At 35.7% G+C, this 23,166-nt stretch overlaps 2 protein-coding genes across 4 annotated transcripts; one reads left to right on the top strand and one right to left on the bottom strand.

Moving 5' to 3' along the window:
• Positions 1-360: 360 nt before the first annotated feature.
• On the top strand, positions 361-9,894 carry LOC135771828 (interferon-induced protein 44-like). The gene is made up of 8 exons (XM_065282206.2): positions 361-584; positions 970-1,089; positions 1,185-1,218; positions 2,750-2,957; positions 3,196-3,336; positions 3,449-3,620; positions 6,135-6,235; positions 6,331-9,894. The coding sequence occupies exons 2-8, from the start codon at positions 1,008-1,010 to the stop codon at positions 6,496-6,498; spliced, it is 906 nt and encodes a 301-aa protein (XP_065138278.1). The 5' UTR covers positions 361-584; positions 970-1,007; the 3' UTR covers positions 6,499-9,894.
• LOC135771795 (protein NLRC3-like) lies at positions 9,564-22,480 on the bottom strand. Of its 3 annotated transcripts, XM_065282154.2 has the most exons (13): positions 22,331-22,480; positions 21,859-22,020; positions 21,617-21,745; positions 20,734-20,814; positions 20,470-20,568; positions 20,194-20,304; positions 18,776-18,886; positions 18,422-18,472; positions 16,562-18,340; positions 15,151-15,327; positions 12,880-13,053; positions 12,588-12,761; positions 9,564-10,610 (listed from the first exon to the last, which is right to left on the bottom strand). In XM_065282154.2, exons 2-13 carry the CDS (start codon positions 21,966-21,968, stop codon positions 10,415-10,417), a joined length of 3,192 nt encoding a protein of 1,063 aa, XP_065138226.1. In that variant the 5' UTR covers positions 21,969-22,020; positions 22,331-22,480; the 3' UTR covers positions 9,564-10,414. The 3 variants fall into 3 exon arrangements, with proteins under 3 accessions (XP_065138226.1, XP_065138227.1, XP_073671627.1); XM_065282155.2 differs by lacking the exon at positions 18,776-18,886; XM_073815526.1 differs by lacking the exon at positions 20,734-20,814.
• Between the last annotated feature and the right edge of the window lie 686 nt (positions 22,481-23,166).

Here is a 23,166-nt window from a genome sequence, read left to right as displayed (position 1 = left end):
AAACATTGTGTTAATTAGGTAAGTAAATCAGATGAATGTATAGGAATTTACAGAAAATGCAGAATATATACTGTTGCATTGCCGGAAATATAGGGAAGATAGGATTTTATTAAAGCAAAAGAAGTCAGACATGAAGAAAATTTAATCTTGAAGGTGCTTTGGGAACAACAGGCAAAGGGGGTTAAAGACACTAAGGACGCTGTTGTGGAATATCTAAAGAATATAGGGATGTATGATAGGATTAAGTTATTTATTAATTGTTTTATTATTTGTCTCCTCTTTTTTCAGTATATTAATATCAAGTAGATCTTTCTGCACTCCGATACAGTAGGTGGCGTAAAACGAAGAAGAAGAAGAAGAAGAAGTAGAAGAAGAATGCGCCTGAACGGAGATGAAATGATCAGACAGTACTTTTACAATGGCATCGTGAAATATCATGTTGTAAATGGATTGCTTCGTTCCAGGCAGGTTTTTGAACCCGTAAATCACGCCTTCAAAACCACGACTCTGAGTACATCATTCTAATTCGAGTTCAAGGGGTGAGAAGTCACGGGTTTGACAGCTGTTCCGGTGCACTTTCACGGGTAAGTTAGAAGGTTGGAAAAATAATACGGGTTACAGGTTGCATGGAACGCGGCATTAGTTACCGTTAGCGTAATCATTACAAAACAAATTTGTAACATTGTCTATAAAAGGCAAGCCAAAGTCGTGTGTTTTTGATAAATTGTTTTCTAGATAAATCGTCCAACATAATGTAAAGAACATTCTGTGAAAAATAGCATTGATATATTTAATATTGACAGTGTAAGATTATGTCAAATATTGAAATCAGTGTTATTGCTTTTAATCTTTTATTAGTTTACGAGACTTTAGCCTGGATTTCACTGACAGTGTCACAAATTGTGATCTGAGTACTAACCCACTTTAGATTGTAAATGGTATTCTAAATGGTCTGTACGTTTATTGCAGGTGATTGATAGATATATTTTAAGAACAACAACAATGGCATGGGAGAATCACAAGGACATTCAATACCAGTAATAAGAACAGAACCCACAGCATCACGGCCAACAATACAAAGCCTTTTAGGTGAGTGAGTATAATAAAATACATTGTCCTTATTAAAATGTATGCACATTCTCAGAAAAATACAAACATTGTGTTTTCATATTTTATCTCTCTAGAATTTGAAAACCCATGGAGGAAAATGGATTGGGGGTAAGTGAATTAAAATTACATCTAAACCATAATGTTAAATGGTGATGGGAAACTAAGGCTTTCTGAAGCGTTTGAGGCTTTCTTCAAATTGTGCTGAAAATGGTTCGGTACTCAAAGCTTTTAACGCAGTGCACATTAGCAACTGTTGGTCAGACATGTTTTCTACACCATATTTAAAGGTCAAGTTCTTCCTGATCCCATTTTTTCAAACTTTAGTTAGTGTGTAATGTTGCTATAATAGCATAAATAATACATAAGCAAAATTATAAAGCTAAAAGTTCACTACCAGGCGATATATTTTCTTTAACAGAATTCGTCTTTCAAAGCCTACAGCGAACGGCCGGTTTGGACTACAGCCCTCTACTTCCTGCTTTAATGACGTCACTAGAACAGTTTTTTGACACAGCTCCCCCCACAGGAATACGTCAGTCACCAGCTAAGCTAACGACAAGCTAAGCTGCTATCGAATCACAACACATTAAACAAACTACACAATCAGAATTCGTTAAATATTTCTGAAGGAGGGACTTCACAGAACAAGGAAGACATCAGCCCGTTTTTAGGACAGTGAAAACAGCGGTATACAGATAAGTCAATTGTGTGAAAAATACCAAGATTTTTTTTACACGTGAAACATGAACACGTTATATTGTGCACTGTAAACACAATCATAGCTTCAAAAACACAGAAAGAACGGGACCTTTAATCAATTGCCGAGTAGAGGATATGCCACTGGCAAGGTCAGAAATTTTAAACTGAGTAGACGTCGAGATATAGGGTGGACCTTAATGCCTACACTCAAATTACATCATATTACAAAATTGTATTGGTTTAAACGTATTACATTACGTTTTTTTTGAGTCATGGATCGAATAATTTTTCGGATCAGCAAAAAAGGGAAATAATGAAAATGAAATAAGAATAAATCAAGAAATTATCATCATATGAAAATAGAAAAGAACAAAGTTGCAAATAAAGTATATCAGTAGTATTTAAGAAAAGAAATAGAATCAAATAAATAACAACGATATCTTTTACATTATATAAATTAAATATGAATCTTTTTAAAGCTACAGAAGTGATTTATTTCCTTTTGTCTTATGTTTGTGTCAGTATGTTAATCAAATAACAAAAGCAGATTTTTTTGGCAATACTTGCCAAGACTGTGATATTTCGTGATCATTTTGTGCTTATATGTCCTTTGAAATACAGAGATATTTTTCAAATGTGCTTGTGTTGTTCTACTGACCAGCCTCAAAATTTTATGCATCAGGTGGGGTCATGAAGTGCCAATTATTTCCATAGGTGTCTTAATCTTCCGATATGGCATGAGGTTCGAAGCCTCAAACATCATCATTCACATGGTGTTGTGATTTCGCTACAATCATCGGTACAGTGTGTGATACAAAAAGTGCTTTGAAAATGGTGTCAGTGCATCGAAGCCTCTGTATCAACTGTCCCATTACTAATGATAACTGCTGCATTTTTATGCTTTGAACAGAGAATTCTTGTGTCTCTTGTGTTTTCACAGGCAGAAAGAAGCATTAATACAGCGTTTAGAAGACTTTACTGTATGTCGTTCAGATGTACAGTGCATCAAGATCCTGCTAGTTGGACAAATCGGGGCTGGAAAGTCCAGCTTTATTAACTCCGTTAATAGTGCATTTCAAGGACGGATCACTTCTGCAGCGCTAGTTGATTCATCTGCTGCCTGTAGCAGTCAAAGTTTCACACAAAGAGTAGGTATTATTTGTCTACACATCTGTTATAATACTAATGCTGCACTCATATGACGGTAAAGGTTATTGTAAAAAAGCAGTTGCTGAGGTGTTTTGTCCGAACATTTATTTAAAACAAAAAAGGGCATTATGTCCAGGTTTATCTTCAAGCATGTTTGCCTTTTTTTGTGATTTGTTGTCTTGGAGGTATTTAAATGATGTACTTACAGTTTTATTTTTTGTTTTCTTTGTTTCTTAGTTTAGAACACACAGAGTCAGAACTGCAAACCGTTATTTGAATTTTAGCTTTTGTGATGTAATGGGTTTAGAATCTGAAGCAGGACCACAAACAAAAGAAATCATCAATGCCGTATTCGGCCATGTGAAGGAGGGCCATAAAGTAAGAAACCATCACATCCATTGTGAAATTGTAACATTGCAACATAAAATGTGTGTGTGCAATACATTTGATATTTTTTGATGTGTGTTCATGTTTTTACAACTTACTACAGTTCAATCAAGAAAATCCAGTCACTTTGGACAGTGAATATTTTGAAGGGAACCCTGATATCTGTGACCAGGTTTTCTGTGTGGTTTACATCATTTCTGCAAATCCAGTCAATTTAATGAACGAGAGACTTATGGAGAAGTTGAGGATAATCCGTGGAACAATCAGTGACAGGGGTAAGTCAATGCTCGTAATTATTTAAGGATTATATATATATATTGACTAAACTTGCTTATCTTTACTTACAGAGGTGTAAAAATTTAAAAACCATCACCACGTAACACCACAAAACACAATTGAATGCGTGAAGTTTGTAATATTTCATAGATAACCTTTGGGCCCTATTTTAACGATCTGAAACGCAAGTGCAAAGCGTAACGCGCAAGTGAGTTTGTGGGCGGATCTTGGGCGCTGTTGCTATTTTCCCGGCGTGAGAAATAACTCTTGCGCCGGGCGCAAATCAATAAGGGGTTGGTCTGAAGTAGGTTCATTATTCATAGGTGTGGTTTGGGCGTAACGTCAAATAAACCAATCAGAACGCTATCCAACATTCCCTTTAAACGCAAGGGCACAAGTTCCATGGCGGGTTGCTATTATTATGACGGATTTACCAGGCGTACGCCAGGAGTGGTTTACAGCCGAGGAGACTGACGTTAGTGATGGTCGTTTTCGAAGCACTGCTTCATGAGGCTTCGAAACATTTACGAATCTTTTGTTTCGAATCAGTGGTTCAGAGCTTGTTTCAAACTGGCCAAAGTCACGTGATTTTAGCAAACGAGGCTTCATTACGTCATAACTGTTTCGAAACGTTTCGAAAATCCGATGGTTCACCACTAGGGGGAGTTGATCACATGACCAGTGTCTAATAAGTTTAGGTGAACTCGGGTCAGTTTTATTATGAAAGTTCATAAAACATTTATCCTTCTGACTAATAACACTGCCATGTTGTCTACTTTTTGTTTATAGACAGATTTAATGACAAAAATGTGCATAATTAAAAGGGTAGTTAGTTTTATTCATTTGTTTGCCCTAAATAAAACTAAAAACACATTATACACTTTTAACTATGTCTTAATTAAGTTAAATAATTTTTTTAACATATTTTAATAAAAATCTTGCTATTATTTTGTAAAAAAAAAGTGTAAAATGTGTGGACAGATCTGCTTTTACACTGTTTTGACCAGCAGGGGTCGCCAGCGTGTGTGGGTTTCGAACTGCTTCGAAAAACTGAATCCATTTTCTAAGCAATTGGTTCAATTGATTCGAAGCTTCGAAAAGCTTCGTTTCTCCCATCACTAACTGACGTTCTTGTAAATGCAGTTAAAGACAGAGAAGTTGTTTTGTATGGGGATGGGAGAAACCCGCCCAAATCAGCGTAGGTTAAACAGGCGAGAGAGGAAATAGCCACAGTCTCATCAGCTGGCATCCCCATCGTTGCGCCAAGCGCTACAATGATGTCAGGAGACGGGGGAATCCCAAGCTTGCCAGCATAAATCGGGCACGCCGTGTAACGGGAGGTGGATCTGCCTCAGGACCTGACGCCAGCAGAGGACATCGCTGCGTCCACCCTCACCGCTGAAAGGGTTTGGGGGCTTTGAAATCGGACCCAAGAAACGCAAGCAAGGTCCAACCCCAAAGTACTCTTACAAATCAAGTTCATATACATTAAGGTTTCTAATGAAAACATTTTAATTATTATTTACATAAAATAAACGTAATACAGCCACACAACAAACTTATGAAAATATTTTAATCGTTATTTGCATGAGAATTTTTTTAAGCAGCCACACAATAAATAAAAACTATCACCACAATGCTCACCACTATGATTCCCCTTATCTCATGTGTTTTAGTGTAACAATTTATGATTTGCAAAAATAACTGTTGCATCTGTGTAGATTAGATGCAAAGTGTATGCGCGTTGTGCACGCTATACATTATGGTCAAGCATGCGCCCTTAAAATAGCATAATGAACCACGCGCAACGCACCACTGACTTTAAACTTTTTTTTTCTGGTCAGTGGCGCAATTGTTTTTTGAAACTGCAAAATAGCATCAGGGATTGTTTGCGCGGCAAACACGCCTCCTTTTTTGCGCTGAACCGCCCAGGGAGCGCAAGTTCATTCCATAGTTTGCCGACGTGCATCTGTGGAGTGAAAAACCTGCTGTGCGCCGGTGCAAAATACGAATGATACATGCGTCACTGACAAAGTCAATTGCGCTGGGTGCAAGATAGGGCCCTTAGTGTTTATTGAAACTGCACTCCTGTATTGATATTTATGTAGTGGCGTCCAATCCATTTCTTTAGAGGCTACGTAGTGGGAAAATGTGAATTGTCAGTAATCAGATATTAACATCACGCAGAATACTGTTGATTTTCTTTCATTGTATTTAATTAATGACGCACATGAAGACATAACATATTGATGCAGAAAATTGGCCGTCCTTCTACTAACCTCCTCTCTCCATACAAACAATAGAGACTGTAAGGTTGCCCCTTGGTGTTCACTGACTTCTGATGAGTTTTTGAATGATTATTTATGATGTTTGTATGCCGAAAAATACATTAAATTTCTCACAAAATCTATCCAGCTATAAATGATAGAAACACAGTGCACTCACAACATTTAAAATGTAATTTCAGTGTTCTAACAAAATATCTAGCCATTTTTTCTATACAATTGTTGTAGGGATTCCTCAAGTCACTGTTATGACCAAAGTAGATGAAACATGTCCACTGGTGAGAGATGATTTAAGAAAGATCTATATAAGCAGGAGAATCAAACACAAGGTATATAAAACCATTCATTATTCTAGTTTACTTGCTTAAACTGTAATTTTAATATTTTTTTTTACATTTTTGGTTTTCTTTCTGTTCACCTTTAGATGGAGTTGTGCAGTAATATGTTGGGCGTGCCAATGAGTTGTATATTCCCAGTGAAGAACTACCATGAAGAAATTGACACAGATGACAACATTGATGTTTTAATTCTTAAAGCCGTTGATCAAATTGTACATTTAGCCAATGACAGACTGATGGATGAGGCAAGTTGAGACTCTGGGGCAGTCCTAGTCTAGTGGTTAGATAGTCGGCTTGTAACCCAAGAGTTCTCAGTTCAAGTCTCACAGCCATTGTGTTCACTACTGGATTACTTGAATGCAAAAATCACATTTCAAGTATGGGTTACCATACGTTGGTAAATACGTCATCTCACTTTACATGAAGTTTGCACAACCGTTCTACCATGGGATTCTTAAAAAAAGCTTCTGATACTTTTACTCACGGACACATGAAATGAATTACCAGTTGAAATTTTTTTTTTTTAAATGGTGTACAAACATCAAATAATTTAGCACATTCATACTGAAGTCAAAATGACTTGATTTCCAACGTTTTCTTTCTCTTGTTATCGAATGACCACAACTGCAGACTTGCGTCACGTCACCCTACAAGCACCAAAACCATCTTGTTTTGTTTCCTTACCTCATCCTTGGGTTCCTAAGGACATTGAGACTGACAGATCCAGTCCCATTTACCTTGATGTTCGTACCACCACTGATCTATTGGCGTCCTATCATTGTGATGCCCAGCCGATGTCTGCCCAGTGACATCCAACTGCTTCTTTTATAATAGTATTCTGGCTATTGCATGGGTCTTTAACCTTATGATGGAGGTCTGCCAAATAATGTTTAATACCAAGCATTTATTTTGTTAAAAATTTAAAACATGTACAAAACCATTGGGATGCTTTTTGGAATCGTGAATCTGGAAACCGTGTGCGCTTACGCTGGATTATATACATGTACTGTTGTAACCTGCAATTGACGTATAGGCAAACGTATATTTGTCTTTCTTTCAGAATATTATTTAAGAATCTGCAATCCTTGTTCATATCCAATTTCTAAAATTAAAATGTCTGTTAAAAGCTTTAAATGACACCACATCTGCATAGATATGAACCGTGTAGATATAAACTATCCACTACTGTGACAAAACTATCGCTTGCATTTAAAATCAACAAAACATGTGCCATGGTACTGATTGTGCAAGATTCATAGTCGAATTGAAATCCGGACTAATAGCGTTTGTCAAACAACGTTGCCTCAAAGATACTGGGGACTTATTGCATGTTGTTCTCCTGGAGAGAATAAACTTGCGATACTTAAACTAATACAGTAACAATAATGATCCATGTGAAAAGCAAAGGACCTCAGAATTATAAAGTACTGCAACAGTTTGTGTGGTCCTCCCCACACAGAAACCAAAAAGAAATTACTGGTATTTGCTCCATGATTTAACACAGGAAAAAACTACTTTGCGTTTGAAATGTCTGCAATTTTACTGGTAGGGGAAGCATCACAGAGATCAGAGAGTGCATGATAGAAGGGAGAGGATTTTTTCCACATATCAGTTATTTGGAATGCCAGAGGATCATATTTTTTTTAAATCAGGGTTCCCACACTATCGTTATCTGAAATATTGCCAAAGACGGCACTGGAAGTATGGCAAGGGAGACACAGTAGCCTCTTTCACACAGTAATACTGGTAAATTACCATGAATTTACCAGAATTAATTTACCAGTAAATACAAAAATGTGCTGTTCACACACGCAGTGACATTCCGTCTTTTTACCAGTAAGACATCATTCACACATCAGTATCAAATTACCGGTAAATTCGTTGAGAAAGCGGAAGTACCTGTGGTGCGCGGTGAGCTCAGTTTTGTATTTGTAAACAATCCACGTCGTTCATATCCACGGTCCGTATTTTGTTGTTTTCACGTCTGTGGTAAACTCTGACAGTCGCGAAGTTGCTCATGACCAAACAACATTGCATAAGGCGACGTCAAACCGATGGCGTTTTAAACAACAGTACTTTTTGCACATTAGGCTTCACATAGGGCGTGCTAAGGACGTCGGCAATGCGGCAAGTAGGTGGTAAGATGTTTTAAACAACTTTGGTGAAGAAATGTGGACGTAAACTTCAGGTGTGCTCACTTTCAAGCACCGCATGTGTGGAAACGTCCGTAAACAGTCTGGGCGTAAACGCGTCATCTGTTTTAAAACATTATGATTGGCCCAAAGCTGTCAGCGCGGTCTGACGTCGTCCGTTCTTAATGCCGGTAATCCTATATTTTTCGTTCACACATAGCGCTTACCGGTAAATTACTGGTAATCTTACAACCTGTCTTACTGGTAAATTGGGAGCACTGATTTACCAGAAAGGTTCTGTTCACACATGATCTGTTAACTGCAATTTACCAGTAAATTACCAGTAAAGACTGTATGTGTGAAAGGGACTAGTGTCTCGTTCCCTTCTCAAGGAACAGCAGTTACATACGTAACCCGAGACGTTTTCATGTGTCAAACACAACTATGCAAAAAGCATTTTGGTTTGAATCAACATTCGCATACAGAAGATATAAGCATTTAAAGCTAACAGTTAAGCATGTGTGCTTAAAAAATCTAGAATTTTTATGATATAATATGGATTTTTTTCCAGAAAACTTCTTGCATAAAATAGACTTTCAATGACCTGTATCTATGTATATATATTTTTTCAAAAACGTCCCAGGGCCTTGAATTTTTTTGCCCAGATTCACAAACTTTCAAGGACTTGTGGGAACCCTGTAAAATATTGTTTGCAAAGCCATGCTATGTTTAATTTGCTGAAGAATAAAGGAGTCATGAGAAGTCACACTTCTTTTAACCCCTGGTTCTTCATAGTGTACGTTAACTTTGTTAGCTGGAATTTCACACTTCGCATTTTCCTCTGTGGTGTTTCATCAAGCGTTAGTATCACCTGCAACTGAGGAGCATCAGCTATTATTTGTGACTTTGAACTAATTTGCGCTGCTCTTAGTAGATTGCATTGACCATTATGAAAATGTGCCTGTGTTATTATTGTGCCCGTGTTACTTAATTTGTGCCCTTGTAGTAAATCACCTGCAGATATTTCCACTCCCATCTGCAGATGTTTGGAATTGTGCTCTCATTCCAATTTGCCCCGTTTAGTAAATCTGGCCCTATTTGTAACTAAAATCTCAATTGAAGTTACTGATAATTCAAGTGTGCAAAGACATTCAATTATTATATTCAAAATATAAACAGAAACAAAAGATGGTAAGACATTTACTATAAATACAAGTGACAAATCATGTTACACTTTAAAAACACTGCAAATGTTTGTTTGTGTCATTTGAAACTGCACTAGATAAGACATACTGCTAAAGGTCAGTTATATAAATGTCATTTTCAATCATTTATCCAACTACCATAAAACGCTGTTTAATGTGTTACCAGCAGATAACGCAGCTTGTGCTTGGTTTCTCCAAAGTGTATCTTACTCACTAGGCCCACTGACTACTATCTATTAAGACAAATGTTTTAATACGTTATGTACTGCAATCTTTGGTGTACCAATTTAATTAAAAATATGCATAACTACCAGTTTTTGCTTCTTGTCTCAGCTGCTTTTAGTTTGCTGGCTTGGTGATATTTTTACAGTAAATTAAAAATGTTTTTTGGACAACATTGAATTGAAATGATCTTTACAACGACACAATCATTGATAGACTTGATAGAATGAAAGGCATTGATAGACATACAATAGAACTACATTACTCTACATGCAGTGCAATATAAAACAAATATGATTTTTAGATAATACTGTCTACTTCCATTACATTTTATAAGGATAGGTCAAACTTTAAAGATTATGGCTGGACTTTGGAAATAATTCTATAATCAATAGTCTTCAGTGTTGAGTGCTAATATTTACATCTATGCCTTTGCCTACACATGTAGTACTTAAAGCTCACTGTAATTTGGAACGATGATCAGACAGCCATCTAAAATCCATCATTCTTACAATAAAACATGCAGTCACATATGAAGTACATAACATGAATGCTGTCACTCATGTTCAGAAGATTCACATTACATGAATACAACTTTAACATGGTCTCAATTACTTATGTATCTCTACTAACTGTAGTGTCTCTAGTCCATAATGTGGATCATCCATTAGATCAGAAAGCAGCTTCACCCCTGAATCTTTAAAATGATTTCCAATCAGATTCAGATCTTTCAGGTGTGATGGGTTTGATTTCAGAGCTGAAGTCAGAGCAACACAACCTTCATCTGTGATATTACAACCCCACAAACTGCAGAGAACAATGAAATTGTTAGGATGGGACAACATTCAAAATTTAAAAGCAGCATTAGGGAATGATGTGTAGCAAAATCTGATCCTGTAAGTTCAGCAAACGCTTTAGTTCACACTGATTTAAAGTGCAATAAAGACACCTTTGAAGTTAAAATTTTCTCAAGGGGCATAATGCAGGAAAGCAGAGTGTAATAAATGTTTTTGATGTAACATAAGCCAATAAATGTATGCTTTATACATACAGATGTATATTAAACACAAAAGCCGCGTTTTTTTTTACCACTACTTTAACCACATTTTACAGGAAACTGTGCTGTGACCAAAAAAAATTGTATTTCTAGATATTTTAGTAAACTTAATGTACTGTAAGTTGCATTCAGGGTTCCCACTCTAAGCCAGATGTCAAATTCCATGACTTTTCCCTGATTTTCATTGACTACAAAGCTGAATTTCCATAAGGTGACTGCATTTGACTAAAGTGATTGTCAGTTGAGGGGGAAGGGGCTAAAATGTGTACCGCAGGGATTTTTGTAAGCAAAGCCTGGAAGGGCGTTAGCATTTTAGCACTTGTGGTTCCATAGTCCCCAAGTCAAATTTTTCTTTTTTAATGGGTTTTTGCTTAAACACAAGATCTTGGGTTAATGTAAGCCCAAATAATTTTCATGTTTTATTCTATGAAGATCTCAAAAACAATGCAACATGGGCAACAATTCCCAACAAACATTCATCCACAGAGTATTTTATTATTAGGGAACATGTTTTTATTCATTTTAATAAAGTTTGAAAGAGCTGTCAGAAGCTTGGTGGTGGTGACATTGATATCGAGAGACCGTGGTGTAGTTCGCTTGTAGCCTAAAGTTAGCTTTTAATTTCTAGTAAACTCATTTAGTCTTCCAAATACATAAAAGTTGTGTTCAGCTGTGAAGATTATCTTGGACAAAATGTTGGACATAAACTAATCTAAACATAGATTTTATTTATTTTTTGCGATAATTCAAAAGTCTATGGGAAAAATGAAAGGGCTTTCTGACAAGGGGACAAGCACTCTTTAAAATTATGGTGGGATCGGAAAAAATGCCTCCAATAAGGGCCAAACTTTATCATGCTGACATTAACCATATAAACAAAATTTCCGCTAACAAGCTAACACGTTTTTGATAAGGAACATGCTGCTGAAACAGTTTGTTCTGTCACTGGAATCCTGACAGTGTGCTGGACCACAGCTGTCTCGTGCGAGACTCAGAGGTCACTCGATGTCAGTGACTATACTTTCATTCTGTCGTAAAAATCAAGGACTTTGCTGATGTAACATGGCTGCAGCAGGCGTAGTGATATTACGCACTGCTAGAAAATAGTCCACTGCCATTGAAATTAACCAAGGGGACTAATTTTGGGCAGTGCGTAATATTACTATGCCTGCTGCAGCCATGTAACAGCAGCAAAATCCTTGATTATTACACCAGAATGAGAGTATAGTTACTAGCCATATCTGCCTAGAAAATTGCAACTTTAAGTTTTCTGTCGGTCTTAGTACATGATGTAACTACAGAAGAGTCAAGTTTTAAATAAGATAAATATTGAAACTCTTTGGTTATTTTTTAGCACGATGCTAATGGTCTAATCAGATTCAATGGATTGTGCTAAGCTGTGCTAAAAGTGCTAGCGCCAGACCCGCAGACCAGCTGAATGAATTTCAAAATGGTAAGAATCAAATGTTTAACTCTAGGGGAGCTGGAAAATTAGCAATATTTTCACAAAAAGTGGAATGTCCCTTTAATAAATGGAAACTACAAATTCATATTAATCCATGAAATCAGATGAAATAAATACATACATTTCCGTGACTTTTTATTTCTGGAATAGACCTTTTAAAATTCAATGACATTCCAGAAATTCCATGAACCGTGGGAACCCTGTACATTGAGCTATGCCTGGAAAAGGGTGTTTAGAGATCAGATAGTTGATTTTACAGTACCTCAGGATCTTCAATTTACAGTCAGGATTCTTCAGTACATCAGAGATCAACTTTACTCCTGAATCTCCAAGATTATTCTGAGACAAATTCAGATCTCTCAGGTGTGATGGGTTTGATCTCAGAGCTGAAGTCAGAGCAACACAACCTTCAGCTGTGATATTACATCCCCACAACCTGTAGAAAACAATGACACACTTGTTGCACAGTTCATGATACAGAGATCAGAAGATTTCTTTAAAGAATTTACCAAAAAAAGTTAAGATCAAAGATGGCTCTTGTTCAGAGATTTTACCTCAGGATCTCCAGTTTACAGTCAGGATCCTTCAGTAAGTCAGAGATCTCCTTTACTCCTGAATCTCCAAGATTATTCTCAGACAGACTCAGTTCTCTCATGTGTGATGGGTTTAATCTCAGAGCTGAAGACAGAGCAACACAACCTTCATCTGTGATATTACACCTCCACAACCTGTAGAGAACAATGACACCCACATCACTCTCTCCGGTCCATCTATAAAAGTCAAGTGATTTGACAAGTATGGTACCCATGCTTAAAATGTGACCTCTGCACTTAACCATTAAGTTACCTGAACAGCCATTAGGCCATGACTGCCACAACTTAATTTGAGTTAATTCAACAAAAAGTGTGTCTTGTCAGCTTTAGCTAAAAATTATTTGTTCAGCCAACATAACATTGTTGTGTAAAATTAACAGATTATAGTAATTGTTGTTCTGGCTCCCTCCTGCATAAGTGTAGCACTATAAAATAATTATGTGAGTAATAAGTTGCCAAGTAGCATCAATAAACTTGTTCTGTTCTTGTTATGATATATATTTTAGAACAAAAACAAACAAATGAATGGTTTGAAATAAAACAATTAATTTCAAAAATGTTTTTGATGTATTTGAAGCTAAAAGGTCTATAGTTTAATTGAATGAGTTGAATTGAGCAGCTGCACTATGATAGATTGGTTAATTCAGTGTTATGGTGTTATTAAATAGGTGATCCTAATTAAAGGGGGTGGAGTCTATATAATGGCATTATTTAAATTTTGTCAGCATTTATTACATTTTTCATGTACAATTAACTTGTTTACTTGAACTTCTTTTGTCAAATGAACTAAATTATTGTTTCTTGAGATTACTTATACACTATTTTTTTAAGTAAATCCAACATTTAATTTTTTTCAATGTACTATACCCATAAAACATCTGCAGCAAGTACTGGTCTTCTAGCTGACAAGCGAATCTCATATGATTAACACTATTTTAAATGTATAGAAGATTTCAGCAGTAACAACATAAACAAAGGCTTTTGTGGAAAACATATAACGTCCGGTAAACTCCGCTAAAAATATATAACATCAAAGTTCTTTTAAAATAGTTTATTTATATAACAAAACACATAGATTACATAAGAAACCAAAACATTTGTTATTTTCAACGAGGTTTTGTTCAAGAGTTCAATTTAGCAACTAGTCAAACCATTAAAAAAGATAAACCGGAAGTAAAGTTCAGACCAGACGCGTAATCGCTTCACCGCACATGCGTCTGATGAAACCGTCTATACAGTACTGTGCAAAAGTCTTAGGCCACCATGCTACCATTAGATTGTGCAATTGTATTTTGCATGTGATTATATATAATTATTTCTTAGTCTCTTTATTAGAATAAAACAAGAAAATACAGGAAACTTGTATGTAGTATTAAAAACAGTATAAAAGTATAAGCTGAAGTGTCAAGTATTTATGGTAAACTCTCCTTCCACTTGAGCAATAGCAGGCAACTGCAGGATCTCTTAAACCTAAATGAAATTAAATCCTAATTTCTAATTCTAATCGAACATTTTGTTCTGAAAATTGTTTTGTTTTTAATTTTGTGTACATATTTCCTGTATTTTCTGTTTGTACCTAATAAAAAGAGTGAAAATAAATATGGATGGACATTAAAACTTTGCTTAAACAACAAAGCTGGTGATGGTGCCTAAAACTTTTGCACGGTACTGTATTTGTACAAACTAATACCATATACTACCAGACATGGGTTCTTACACACTGTTTAAAGGATTTGTTCGTTCAACTTAAAAAAGTAATTTAGCTGGTTGTCTTAAAATTTTAGTCTTTAAAGACTTTCAAATTAAAGTACATAGTTTATATTAAAATGCTTGTGTTGTCAAAGTTTGTAGTCATTACATATAAATGTGTGGTTGGGGGTTGTTGAACTTAAAGCAACACTATGTAGTTTTTTTACCTTTAAATAATGTCTCTAAAATTATTTCAGTGATAGAACAACTTTTAACTGAACAAATTGTACTGTTGCTGCAACCTGAGCAGCCTCCTAGCTGCTACAAGCACACTCTGAAAGTGGCGGTGGAGGGTAGGAAACACAGCCCCGCCCCTCCCCCTGCCTGCAGAAGAGTGTCTGATACCAGGCACTGTTGCGCTTTTCAACCACATGGGGGAGCTGCAAGTCATTTTTACATGGAAACTACATAGTGTTGCTTTAAGTTCAGATTAAGCAATCTATCCAAGTTTGTAAACAGCCTGAGAGGCCTCTTTAGTCTTACTTTAGTTTCTCCAGTTTACAGTCAGGATTCTTCAGTCCAATGGAGAGCATCTTCACTCCTGAGTCTCCAAGATTATCATTCCACGACAGATTCAGTTCTATCAGGTGTGAAGGGTTTGATCTCAGCGCTGAAGCCAAAGCAGCACAACCTTCAGCTGTGAGACCACAGTCACTCATCCTATTCAGAAAAGAAACAGTATTCAACAGTGTCTCTTACTTTATTTAGATCTAAGATTATCTGAGGAGCTCATATAATGTAAAAACGCAATATTTAAATAAATGCTGTGATACCATGAAGTCTTAGTTGTATTAAAATTTTAAAATAGTATTGTCAAATTTTCTGCCTTACTTGATTTGGACTATTAAGTTTTTATTTTTTATTTATTATGAATGTAAATTCTGATCTAATTTAAGTTTGTGAATTTCGTTGTATTAATGTTGCGTGCAGGCAACTTTATGATTTAGGATCATATTTAGGAGTTCATCAAACTAAACATCAAAACTACTTATTCAACAGGTATTAGTTTTAAAATGTATTTAAAACAGGGTGGTTATCTTGTCAAAAGTTGAGCTACAAAACAGGAAAACCGTTTCTATAAATTTCATCGATGACATGAGAAATATCTGCACCGAACCTATATTAATGCCTCAGACAGTTTTCTCTCTTGTGATGTTATATAATGGTCGGGGTTTAGCTTCAAATGATAGAAAATAGATTCCTGAAACAAATGATATAAGAATCATCTGGTGTTTCTGTACCTAAAGTGAATACAGAAATTATCAACGTCAAAGTAAGCAAGCAGGTATTTCTGTGCAAAAATAATAAAGGGTAATGTCTATAAAATCATTCATTTTAGTGTTTTTCTTGTTCGTTTTTATCATTTATGTCATATATGTCTTTTTTTTATCTGCTTTGACGCTCTAAATCTCAAAATTAAATAAGATCGCTGACGTGTTGCCGGGTCTTCCCAGGCAGGATCACATTTGTTATTTTTTAGGTTTAGTTATCGATAAAGTTTTTGTTATATCCTTGTGTAATGTTCTGTACATTGTGCCTTAAAAATGTTATGAGGAATCATTTAACAATACAAATTGCCTTTCATTTTAGCTTAAAAAGATAAAATGCATCGTCAGCTTCGTCTTTGTTCATCACTTGAAAGGCAGTTTTGATCACTTAATCAGAATGTTTTTCTGTGTGCTGCTTGTGAAAGAAAACAAAATTTACCAATTTGTCCCCCTCCCAACCCATGCACACACACATAGATGATTTGACTATCAGGCGACTATAGAAAGAGAATTCAATAATTCTTATTTGAATATGTAAATCATCAATCGGGGACGCCCCTAAATAACAGTAACAGCTAAAGGAAAATGGATCTAATAGATTAGAGTGTGTTTTCAGAGATACTTACTGTGCTGATGTGGATTCTTTAACAACAGGCAGAAGTTTCTGAAGAACTTTATCTGCTGTGTTTAGTGCTCCAACAAAATTATTCAAATAAAAGACATCAATCTTCTGTTCTGAGGTTAGCAACATAAACACTAAAGCTGACCACTGTGAGTAAGAGAGAGGAGAATCTCCTACAGTCCTAGATTTTAGGTATTGTTGGATTTCCTCCACTAGTGAATGATCACCCAGTTCATTCAGACAGTGAAACAGATTGATGGATATCTCTGGTGAAGGATTCTCACTGATCTTACGTTTAATGTACTGGATTGCTTCCATTTTCTTTTGAGAGTTGTTTTTTGATGGTATTAGTAGACCTCGTAAAAGTGCCTGATTTGACTCAACTGACAGGCCCATAAGGAAACGGAGGAAAAGATCCAGATGTTTATTTTCATACTGTAAAGCTGCATCCACAGCTCCTTGCAGGTCAGAAACAACATTCAGCTTAAATAATACTGGGGTGTCAAACAGACTAGACCACAGTGTGCGTTCGGTCATGAATTGAAGGTGCACATGTAGAGCTGCTAGATGTTCCTGAATGCTGAGATGAACAAAGCTGTAAACTTTCCCCTGATACAAACCAAACTTCTCTCTAAAGATTTGAGTACACAATCCTGAGTACACCGATGCTTCTGATACATCAATGCCACACTCAATCAGGTCTTTATCATAGAAGATCACATTGCCTTTCACAAGCTGCTCAAAAGCCAGTTTACCCAGTTTAAAGATCATCTCTTCATCCTTCACTTTATTCTCATAGTCCTTCTGATGTTTGATGTTTGTCTGAATGATCAGGAAGTGTGTGTACATTTGAGTGAGAGTCTTGGGGATCTCTCTTCTCTCTGCTTCACTCAATATTCTCTCTAGAACAGTGACTGAAATCCAGCAGAACACTGGGATGTGACACATGATGTAGAGACTCCTGGATGACTTCAGGTGTGAGATGATTTGATCAGACAGACTCTCATCACTGATTCTCTTCCTGAAGTATTCCTCCTTTTGTGGATCACTGAAGCCTCGTACCTCTGTGATTCGATCAACACACTCAGAGGGGATGCGATCAGCTGCTGCTGGTCTGGAGGTGATCCAGATGAGAGCAGAGGGACACAGATTCCCCTTGATGAGGTTTGTCAGCATCACGTCCACTGAGGTTGATTCACTTACATCACACAACCTCACACTGCTGTGAAAATCCAAAGACAGACGACACTCATCCAAACCATCAAAGATGAACAACACTTTATATTTATCACTGAAGATTTCCATTTCTTTTATCTCTGGGAAGAAAAGATGAAGAAGATCTAAAAGACTGAGTGTTTTGTCCTTCATCAAATTGATCTCTCTGAAAGGAAGTGGAAATATGAGGTGGACGTCCTGATTCTCTTTCTCTTCAGCCCAGTCCAGAATGAACTTCTGTACAGAGACTGTTTTTCCAATGCCAGCGACTCCCTTTGTCATCACACTTCTGATGTGTTTGTCTTGTTCAAGTAAAGGTTTAAAGATGTCATTACATTTGATTGGTGTCTCCTCTGTTGTTGTTCTTCTGGATTGTATCTCAATCTGTCTCACCTCATGTTCATTATTGATCTCTCCACTTTCACTTTCTGTGATGTTGAGCTCTGTGTAGATCTCATTCAGTAGTGTTGGGTTTCTTTGATTTGATGTTCCCTCATATAAACACTGAAACTTCCCTCTCAGATTTGATTTAAATGTGTCAAAGACTTCAGTCGGTTTATGTTCATGTCTGTAAAATTAAAATAACATGTATGGTTAAAATGGCATAGCAACTGCATGTAAAAAAAGAGAGATAAATGTTGTGTTTTACCTGATATTTGGACCTATTTGGACCCTGAACTGCTCTTCCAACAGGAGAATTCTGGGCATAAAAAGCAAAAACATACATATGCAATTAATTCTTGAATATTCAAAAAAAAATCTGTGTACATATAAAAAAAAACTTAAAAATGGCCAAACAACTGTCTTATGCAGAACTATAAATCACACTTTAGATGGTCAGGTGGCAGCTACAGGGTTATAAAGAATATGATAACTGAAGTACTGCTGTTAGTACATATGTGCGGTCTAAATAAGTTATATATATATATTTGTTTGTTTTTTTGAAAATTTGCTCATTCTGACTCAATTTGTCAGCACGGGTCACATATGTGTGAAACTCTACCTGCTGTTAGTGTTTTCATCTTTAAAACGCAGAGGCTGATCCATATATCCTTCACTCCTCATGGACACACAGCTGTGCTCTGTTAAATCAGATCTTTCCTGCAGAACTAAACTGAAACAGAGAAAATGTCTCCCGATGAATCAGATTTCATTTATTATTAGGAGAACACATAAGACTTTTTGGGCAAGAGTTTGGTTCCCAAACAAGAACTCAGTTTTTTTAATTTTTCAAAAATCTTGTCAATTAATTTTAATCAAACTGCCGTCGGTTTGTTTCGATATAAGCCTTTATAACTAAAAAAATACAGCCAAGTAGCACAATAAAACAAACACAAAAACACGATAACATAATAATAAACATGTTTTGACAAAATTTTTGAGTTATCTCGTTTTGGAACCAATTTCTTCATTTGTAACAATAGCCAACAATACATTTCTTTTATGACAAAAATCATTAGGATACTAAGTAAAGATTTAAAATAAATTTCCTACAGTAAATATATACAAAAAAATGTAATATGTGTTGCTAAGGACTTCATTTGGATAACTTTAAAGGCAATGTTCTAAAATTTAGATTTTTTGCACCCTCTGATTCCAGATTTACATAGTTGTATTTCGGCAAAATACTGTCGTGTCCTTATAAATAGCAATGCTGACATCACAGGCATGAGCATCGAAATTCTGTTACAATGTGTGTCATGCAATATCCACTGCTCGCCGCATGGTTGTAGTATGTTTTTTCTAAATACAACAATAACTACACCAAGAACAACCACCAGAAGCGTTTGATATTTTGAGCTTTTAACCCTGAGGTGTTTTTAGTTCACAGCAACTGTTTGAAAATTTGTGTCACATTTAATCAGTCAGTGTGCTTCCACTAAACTCTGGACACTAATGAAAGGTAGGTGAACCAAAATATGTATCTTTAATTTTGGTATTGATGAAATTTCATCAAAATCAATGATGAAGAAGATAATAAAATAAATCACGGAAATTTGGTAGTCACATTTGTGGTGGTAGATTAGTGAACGTCCTGTCAGAACATCAGAACTGCAGGCATCGTTCATGGGTCTGATGCCCATTACAACTAAAACAGTAAATGTTCTTGATTTAATTTGAAAGAACTAACAAAATTTTACCTTCTGTTCAAATTTCATGCAAATATCTGATAAAATAAGAACATGTGAATAAGCAGCATTTTCAGTCACACACCTTCCATTGAAATCCATGTATAACTTTTTCCTCTTATTGATAATATTAAAAATATCTTAACTTTCTCAATCCTCAATGGATTTATACAATCCTATTGGTAAAGGGAATGGTCTACTCTGTCTAGTCATGTGATAAATTTATTCAGCTAAAAAAATGACCCTTATGACTGGTTTTGTGCTCCAGGGTCACATATGTAAAACTCTGTACCTGCGGTTGGTGTTTTTATCCTTAAAACGCAGAGGCTGATCCATAGATCCTTCACTCCTCATGGACACAAAGCTGGGGTCAGGTAAACTTGATCTTTTCATCAGGACTGAACTGTAACAGAGATATAAATCAGTTTGCTGACTAACTTACCAAATGTAATTTCTTGGCATTTCACTTAAAGTTCATGTTGTCTTAAATGTTTCACATTTTGACAATTTTTGTATAAAACACATTCTGATAAATAAGAACTACTATTAGTTCATTTTTACGGTTTACCTTTCGTCCTTAAAACGCAGAGGCTGATCCATAGATCCTTCACTCCTCATGGACACAAAGCTGGGGTCAGGTAAACTTGATCTTTTCATCAGGACTGAACTGTAACAGAGATATAAATCAGTTTGCTGACTAACTTACCAAATGTAATTTCTTGGCATTTCACTTAAAGTTCATGTTGTCCTAAATGTTTCACATTTTGACAATTTTTGTATAAAAAACATTCTGATAAATAAGGACTACTATTAGCTCATATTTACTGTTTACCTTTCGTCCTTAAAACGAACAGGCTGATCCATAGAGTTGTCACTCTTTAAAGACACACAGCTGAGCTCCGGCGAGACTGAACTGTAACAGAGGAAACATTGACACCTTTAAATTGCAGCATTCATATTTTACTGTGAGATAATACGCAATTCCTTTGGAAGAAATAACTCTAAATGAAAACATTAGCTGCTATATGTTGCAGGGCTGCTAACTTCGAGTTCAGCTTGGAGTGAGATTTACCGGGCAGAAGATTGGCATCTTGAGGTGGTTATTAAATTATTATTATTTTTTACTAAATGATTATTAAAGACTAAAATGGTTATATAAGTTCTTTACTAAAGTAACCATTTGCCAAAAAACAACTCATTCTGTAGTTTGTAGCTTGCGCTCCTGGCTGCTTTTGTAAACAATAACTTTGATTGGCCATTGCATCATTTTCACTTCGACAAGCGCTTTAGACTGCTGATTGAGGCAGACCAGATAGAGATGTTGTACAGTTGTACAGTATTTACAGTTATTAAACACTAAAAATAATGTATCTTGTAAAGTGTGTGGCTGAGCCACAGTACACATATATTTGTGCACCAAATGGCACCACTTTTACCTCATTTAGAGGAAAAACCCTGTAAATGTAAAGAAAATATGATTACATAATGTAACATAGAAATGAATAGGTTTACATTTTATAATTGAACATAAAATATAAACAAATTGTATCGGAAAACACCACATGGTGCATCTCGGTCCCTCTCCTGATCTGCAGACATGCTTTCTGATCAAAACATCAAAAACATCAGACCTGGACATATATTGGACAAATAGGACACAAAGTCTTATTCACACAGTGCTACTTCTACTAGCAAATATTTAACAAACTCTGTACCTGTGGTCGATGTTTTCATTATTGAAACGTAGAGGCTGATCCATAGAGTAGTCACTTTTTGTAGTCACACAGCTGAACATAGATGAGTCTGACCGCTTTTCTCTCCATTTATGTCTCTCTTGTCTCTTTCTATGAACATCAAAACAATGCAAAGACAATGTCAGCTGCTTGATCTCATCCATTTCATGATCACATGCCAAGAATGCGCTGCATCAACAAAGTTTAATCTTTTATGAGTGTACCTGCAAACTTGACAACTATCCTCGCCGGATGTTTTGTGCATAACTTGACAACTATCGCCAGATGTTTTGTCCATAACTTGACAACTATCATCGCCGGATGTTTTGTCCATAATGATACTGCACTGGTAGATCACACGAGTCTGATCTTCTCCCCCCCTGGGTCTGAATGGAAAGGAAAGGCATAAACGTAAAAATAAACCAACACAAGAGTCGAATTAATTACAAGTAAAACGCTTATGTGCTAAATGAAATATTTATTATTCTGTAGGGGGGCTAAATCTTCGTTAATTGGTCATCGTAAAGATGTACGTTTACGAAATCGAAAAAAAACGGCTAATGACGTACTTTGAAATTCAAGCCTATTCGAACTGTAAACCGCATATAATGTCCTTTATCCGATGGGGGTTCATATTTTGTAAAGATGAATTATCTAAAAAGCAGACTTCATGTTTCCTTTATCTTTAATACTCACCCCTTCTGCTGCGTTCACAACGTCGTGTAGGCCGTTAGTTTACAGAATTTCAACTGAAAATAAAAGCATTCAGTTTTCTTACTTTCACTTTCGTTTTCTAGAGCTGCAGTTGGCGCGTTCACTGACAAGTTGTATTTATATTGGTTAATGCTGAGTTAAAGGCAAATCATTTCCCGCGTCGACACAAGATGGCGCCTATAGCTTGAGTAGCGTTTAAACATTATAAATAATTAATAAAATATCTAGCCTACTACAGTATATATTCTTAATTTATGTTACGAACCTGTAAACATAACAGTTTTTTAAAGGTTAAAATTAAATATATATATATAAAAAATGTAAAATATACTTTATAAAATTTACTTTGTATAGCATATATAAAATATATTTTTGGCAAAGAATACTTTTTTGCCATATTAGATGTAAAATTGCCCTTTGAAAAACTTTAGAAAAATATATTTCAAAAAAATGAATATATAATAAATATATTTCCAAATTTAAAAATGACAGACACAAAACTATCAGATTATTAGTTTTGTTTTTGCCACAGCATTATATTTCACTTCACTGTCATTTAGTTGTATGATTTGAACTGTATAGATAGGTTGTGGGATTGAATTCCAAAGGAACACACATACGCTACTGATTAAATGTAAACCGTGTGTAAAAAATTTAAAAGCATCTTCTAAATGCATAAATGTAAAATAATTTTATATTCAAACAAACATTGTTATACACAAACTCACAAGAAAGACAAACACAAAAAAGTGTGTAATTTAACCCAACACAAGCACTGTTCAGAACACAGAGCAGATCTTAGGGATAAACAGCTGTGC

Source organism: Paramisgurnus dabryanus, chromosome 8 (assembly GCF_030506205.2).
Source record: "Paramisgurnus dabryanus chromosome 8, PD_genome_1.1, whole genome shotgun sequence".
NCBI lineage: Eukaryota > Metazoa > Chordata > Actinopteri > Cypriniformes > Cobitidae > Paramisgurnus > Paramisgurnus dabryanus.
This window is presented reverse-complemented; position numbering and strand designations above follow the sequence as displayed.

What these genes read in the sequence shown, in the direction of transcription:
- LOC135771828 (XM_065282206.2), top strand. Translation starts at nt 1,008, where the DNA reads ATGGGAGAATCACAAGGACATTCAATACCAGTAATAAGAACAGAACCC. An exon ending in AACAATACAAAGCCTTTTAG is followed by an intron (nt 1,090 to 1,184) that starts GTGAGTGAGTAT and finishes TTATCTCTCTAG; the next exon opens with AATTTGAAAACCCATGGAGG. An exon ending in TGGAGGAAAATGGATTGGGG is followed by an intron (nt 1,219 to 2,749) that starts GTAAGTGAATTA and finishes GTGTTTTCACAG; the next exon opens with GCAGAAAGAAGCATTAATAC.
- LOC135771795 (XM_065282154.2), bottom strand. Translation starts at nt 21,968, where the DNA reads ATGGACAAAACATCCGGCGATGATAGTTGTCAAGTTATGGACAAAACA. An exon ending in GTTCGTTTTAAGGACGAAAG is followed by an intron (nt 20,569 to 20,733) that starts GTAAACAGTAAA and finishes TCTCTGTTACAG; the next exon opens with TTCAGTCCTGATGAAAAGAT. An exon ending in CAAATAGGTCCAAATATCAG is followed by an intron (nt 18,341 to 18,421) that starts GTAAAACACAAC and finishes TTAATTTTACAG; the next exon opens with ACATGAACATAAACCGACTG.